General features: G+C 38.5%; 1 protein-coding gene across 1 annotated transcript; it reads left to right on the top strand.

Moving 5' to 3' along the window:
• The first annotated feature begins 518 nt into the window (after positions 1-518).
• On the top strand, positions 519-5,984 carry LOC114825013 (protein CPR-5). Its single transcript, XM_029103146.2, has 5 exons — positions 519-1,018; positions 2,145-2,201; positions 2,566-2,601; positions 2,738-3,487; positions 5,146-5,984. Exons 1-5 carry the CDS (start codon positions 605-607, stop codon positions 5,677-5,679), a joined length of 1,791 nt encoding a protein of 596 aa, XP_028958979.1. The 5' UTR covers positions 519-604; the 3' UTR covers positions 5,680-5,984.
• The last annotated feature ends 211 nt before the right edge of the window (positions 5,985-6,195 follow it).

Raw genomic sequence — 6,195 nt, 5'->3', positions numbered from 1 at the left:
AGTGTGGCTTTTAGTAGCAACCTCACGGTGTTTGATGCGCAGTTGCTTGCTGATTGTCTTGGAATGGAAAGAGTGGATTTTCATGAACGGTATCTTGGTCTTCCTGTACTGGTGGGTCGGTCCAAGAAAGCAACCTTTGCCTATATTAAGGATCGGCTTTGGAAGAAGTTGAATGGATGGCGGGGATTATTGTTGAGTAGTGTGGGTAAAGAAATTTTGATAAAATCAGTTGCTCAAGCAATTACATTGTATACAATGCAGACGTTCTTGTTGCCCAAAACATTTTGTGATGAGCTCAATCAAATGGTAGCTCAGTTTTGGTGGGGTAGTGCAGCGGTCTTAGGTTCAACTCCATTCCTCCTCACTGATTAGTGAGAGGTCTTTGAGAGGTCTTAGGTTTAACTCTCGCAAAAGATGACACCTCCTCCCCTTAGCGTAGATAATATCGATTTGTTCAAAAAAAAAAAAGTCAAATAGGTGTAGAAATAAATTACATCTATTTAAATAAAATTTCCCAAACCAAAACCGTATCGAGAAGACTTGACTACTTTTCAAATATTTATGAAGGAAAATTTGCTCCCTTTCCCACCGTTCCTTGCGTTCCATGGATGCCCCTTTTTCTCCTTCACCTTCTCTACATCCCCTGGGCTCCACTCCTTCCGTTCCCGCCGATCAACCCGACGCCGCAGACCATGAAAACACCACCACCACCACCACCGTTGATGCCAACCCCAACCCTTCAAATCCGGCGGTCCCAAACCCTTTGCCGGGTGATGCAAGCCCAGAAAAACCCATCGGCAGGAACAAAATGAAGGCGAAGAAGAGGGTATTAAGAGACCCTTTTGCAGCGTCATCCTCTTCTTCTGCTTCAACATCTTCGGGTTCGTCTGTCAGAGGAACACGCGTGGCGGGCAAGCGCCGAACCCCTAAGGTGGTTTCCACGGCGTCTCGAAGAAACCCTAATGCAGACGAGATTGCGTTTCGGCTGGGGATGTCAATTGCAGCTTTTGTTGCCCAGGTCCCATTTTTTCTATTTTGGTTGTTTGGTGGGTATTTGTTCTGTGTTTGATTTGCGAAATTGTGGGTTTCTAATAATTAATTGATGTTCATGTGTAAATTTCATATCTTTAGTTGAATTTTGACATTCGTTTGTGGTGCTTGTGGAAAAGTTGTGACATTTAAGCATTAGTTGTTTGTAATTCGGCTTCTTCAACTCTCACGAAGTTTATTTTTTTGTTATTGGACTCTGGAATGGGCTTAATGCAGTTGAAGTTTGCGTAGCTAGGTAACTGTGAGCTGGGTTTATGGTTTAATTCAAAGAATTCTGTCGCTAGTTTCTGAAATTGAACCGTGGATGATTTGGATTTGGTGGCCAACGCTGCGTTATTTTTGTAGTTCACAATGTTGTATTGATATAAAGTTTGTGTCTTTTGATTTCATGTTTAATAGTAATGAGCTTCTTTACAAGGATTGATGGTGGTGGTTAAATAGGTATTGGCTGGTGGGGATTTATATGTACAAAATATTGTTAATTGTCGCTCTTTAAGGAAATATGGAACATATTTGGATTAGCCTGGGGTTGCGGCTTGTTGGTATTTCTTTATGTAGCGATTCCTTTTCTGGTTTAAACGTGATTTGGTGTTTGCGAATTATAGATTATGAGTATAGTATCTTTATCTTCTATTTCTTAAGTAATATGCTCCTGCGTGTGAATGTGGATATCATGTTGTGGTCCTGTAAAGCTTCAGTGAAATGGATTTGTGAGGATGTAATTACAGATGTGGTCCATGCTAAACGTAGAAATCCTATGTCAGTTGAAGGTGCTTGGTGTTTGTTTTACATGTTCTAGTTTTATTACTTTGTGATGGAAACAGTATTTTATTCACATGGTATTATTGTATTTTTCGTGTTTTTGAAAATTCATTTGGTCTTCATCTTTAATTTCTTTTCTTTAGTCTTGGCTCCTGGGTTTTTCCGGTGTTAGTTTCATGTGGTCATTCTTCTCCGGCTATTACTTTCACATGGTGATTCCTATCTGGCTAATTGTGGTTCTTTCAGAGATAACTTCTATGCTTCATTTCCACTTTTTGTTCTCAGTAACTATTAAACATTGACAATTTGGGTCCGATGCTTTCTTATTCCAGATTCTGGAAAGGAATGGTGAGCTAGGTGGAGGGATGTCATCTGATCATCTTGCTAAGGTATTCTTCGTTCCATCCTAGATGGCCTACGTCAACAATAAGCTTTACCTTACACCATCGGTTATCTGTTTGTATTTAATTTCTTTCATTTTCAAACTTCACTATTTATAGTTAGTTAGTCCATTGGACATGTAATTGACTATTACTTGTTTACTACTAATGAAAACTGCATGTTCATATGGCAAAAGTCACACTTCTAGTGACATTTTGGCTTGTGGTATGAGGCATTTTGCTTCAATTGATGGAATTGTTGTCACACAAAAAGTGAAGTCTGTCTGTAATGGTGGGGTTGAGCTTTTCCTTTCGCTATCCTTCATAATAGTGTTTTTTTTCTTTCTAATATAATCTATCTTCTGTAATGCAGATATGTGCTTCAGCTGTCAGAGAATCTTTAGCCAATGTAAGCCAGACCTAACTGCTGATTCATCCATTGAAAGTGGTTTTAGAAGTTCCTTCTTGTAGTTCATAATCAACGCCCCACAGGTCCTAGATGCTAAAGTGATATTTATCTTCCTTGAATGCCTATGTGCCAACAGGATTTTGGGAACACATATGATTGTTTTATCAGGAACTTTGAAGAATCATTTGGAAGCACCTTGAGGACTCTAAAATTGATCAAGGAATCATCTACAGAAAACAGGGGATATATCTCAAGCCACCAAAACATGGACAGGTCAAATCTACGTGTGCCTCATGACGAGCATGATGATTGTTTAAGAAGAGAAAGCAGTTCTGTTATAGAAGATTGTCACTCAGAAGAGATTCCCCACACTAATGCAACCCTGGGTCGTTTAAATTATAGAGACGAAGTACAGCAGAATATGTTAACAAATTCTCTTAATCTGGAGCTCTCTTTGCATGGGCAAACAAACCAGTTGGCTTGTGTTTTCCCAAGGACATCTGAATCTGGAACCAACCAGTCTATTCTTAAAACTATTGGGAAATCTGTCATGGAGCAAGCCCGTGCAAATGACCTCAAAACATTGGAGCTTAATCTTACAATGCAAAGACTGAAGATGAAAGAGACACAGCTGGATCTCCACTATGATTCTAATCAACTAGAAAGATCAAAATTTGCAATGGGCATATCAAAGCAATCGTTTAAAGCTGAAAAGTTTAAGAGTCAATTAGAAGACACCAGACATGCTGAGCTGCTCCGAAGGTGTAACGACTGTCTAGTTTTTGGTTTGCTTGTCATGGCTGGATTCCTGATGTATGGTGTTTATGTCTATTCATATGAAAGACTTACAGAAGGAACTGCATCCTGTACATCTCCTTCAAAAAAGGTATTTCCCTTTTTCTCTGTGGCTTTATCTGATTTGGTACAAGGTTCATTTATTTGTCGGTACTGCTATGACTTGGCTTTCCTACACAAGTACACATAATCCTGTTGACAAGATGTTGCAAATTGTTTACAATGCGAGAGAATACCAAGACACAGTTCAAAACAACAACAAAGCCTTATACCACTAAGTGGGGTCGGCTATATGAATCCTAGAATGCCATTGTGCTCGGTTTTGTGCCATTTCTTTTGTTAGATCTAAGTAGTCCAAGTTTTTCCTTAGAGTTCCTTTCCAAGTCTTCCTAGGTCTTCCCTTATCCCTTTGGCCTTGAGCCCCTATCTTGTAATCACATCGTCTAACCGGAGTGTCTGTAGGTCTTCGTTTCACATGTCCAAACCACCTTAACCGATTCTCTATAATCTTGTCTTCAATTTCGGCTACTCGTAATTTACCTCAGATATTCTCATTCCTAGTTTTGTCAATTCTTGTGTGCCCACACATCCAACGAAGCATTCTCATCTCCACTACACTCTTTTTGTGTATGCATTGATGTAGGAAAAATACCAAGACACATTATGTAGGAAAAATAAATCTCTCATACTAAGCTGTATATATGAAAAATCAGCAACAACCTCTTTCTTGGTCGCGTTCATAGAAAGATCTTCAAAAACAGCCAGAACTATTCATTGGCTTCAGATTTTTGGATCTTTGGATTGTTCATAGAGTTACATCATCAATCGATTGCAGGTGAGAAAATCTCATATGAAAATATTTAGGATTTGATTTTACTATAGAGGGAAGACTATCCGATGACCAGTACTAAAATAAATTTTTTATTTATTTGGGCTTAGATTCAAGCTAAGAAATTAGGTTCACTTCATTTGGTTTTATTCTTTTAAACCTATAATTTCAGGGTTCAGCTATGTAACTTTTTAAATCTTTAGAATTTAAGAATTTGGTTAGTTGAGTTTGATTATTATTGCATTCTGTTGTATAGGTTTTTAGGATAAACTACATTTTTTTCAAGATGGACCACAAGGTTTTAATGTTAGCATTTGACACCCTGAAGTTTTAAGATTACATTAACTAAAAGCTTTCATGATGATTAAGTTAAGTCTTGCTTAATTGGTGATGTAGCAATTACGAAATTCATTTTTTATGCTAACGTTGGGAAGAAAGTTAATAAAAAATTTAAAAGCACAGAGATAGGTCAAAACTAATAGGATTTAAGATATTAATAAAATTGTTCTTGTATGGTTATTCTTGAAAATCCGCACTTTTCCAAACCCAGAAAACAAATGGAATTCTAGGATTCCTCCTTGAGGCAAATACTATTATGCATACCTCGTCCGGTTGATCTATACCATACTCTATTCTCGTAAGATGATAGACACTAGCTTCCCACAACATCAACTTAAACAGCAGAAGTAATGATCAATCTGACCGAAGGTTAAATTCATGAAATTCTAAAACTTAGCGTTGTAAGTTTATAAAAACTGAACGTCGTGGCCAACTTTAAAAACCAATCCCAAACCTTTTGGAAATTGTAGTTATTCTACTGGAAGAAAAATCATATGCGTGAAATATGATGTTTCTCCACTTCATGCACTAACATTGATTTAAGTTGTCTGGGAAATCTTGGTGATTCTTTTTTGTCTCAGGGGTCGAAGTCTTGGTTGAGATGGGAAGCCTGGGATCCAATGACATCTTTCAATTCATGGTTTAATGTTCTATGGTGTAAGGTTCAAGTTGTATCTCGAGCGCTAATTGGTCTCTTAACGATTGTTGCAATTACTTTCGTTTTCCTCCATTGCTCAGCAACTGCAAAACGGATAATGCCAGTAACTTACATAGTCTTGCTGTTGGGACTTTTGTGTGGTACTGCGGGCAAGTTCTGCATAGACACATTGGGAGGGAACGGTAATATTTGGGTTATGTGGTGGGAGATTTTTTGCGCTTTGCACTTCTTATGTAATGTCTTTACATCGACCTTGTACCTTATCCTGTATGGATCAGTTGATGTTTCCCAAGGAGCAAAAAGAAAAACAAGGTTGCCATACTGTATCCGGCAAGTGGTGTTCTTTGCTATTTTGTTTCTGCTTCTTCCAGTGTTTTGCGGCCTCTTGCCTTTCGCAAGCCTTGGTGAATGGAAACATCATTTCGTGGTGTGGGTCACTGATTTTGGTTACTGGTGATGAAAGGTGGCTTGTGGAGTGCTGAGACGAACTGCTTCTTTTTACTTGACGAGGTAGCTTTTGAGTTTCAGCATAACAGAGGCCGGCATTATAATTTGTTTGTAAGTTATGGGAAGCTGCCGTTGTATCATATGCCGGAATAACTCAGGCTGGCATTGTAATTTGCTGTGTACTATTAGAGCATTTTGAGTGTAGTGAGGAGGGGCTTGCGTCCAGGGGTTGGGGGTTGTTTAAGCTCTTGATGTGTATTATCAGATAATCAAATGAATATATTGCAATATTAATTAAATAATTTTAACTGGTTATGTCTATGTAGACATGCAAATTTCGATGAAAATAAATGTTCACTAACGCAATAAATTTCGGCATGCGAGGGTTTACGTGGCATGCAAGGGCGGATGAGTCATTGAGGACACATGTCAACATTTGGTGGAAAATAACTAGTCAAGCACCACTACACGATCAATTCTTCCATCGCTGCAAGCCAAAACCTTGAGGCGTTCGTTCATTCGAGAT

This window comes from Malus domestica, chromosome 01 (genome assembly GCF_042453785.1).
Source record: "Malus domestica chromosome 01, GDT2T_hap1".
Taxonomy (NCBI): Eukaryota; Viridiplantae; Streptophyta; class Magnoliopsida; order Rosales; family Rosaceae; genus Malus; species Malus domestica.
Note: the sequence above shows the minus strand (reverse complement) of the source record. Positions and strands in the feature narration are given on the sequence as shown.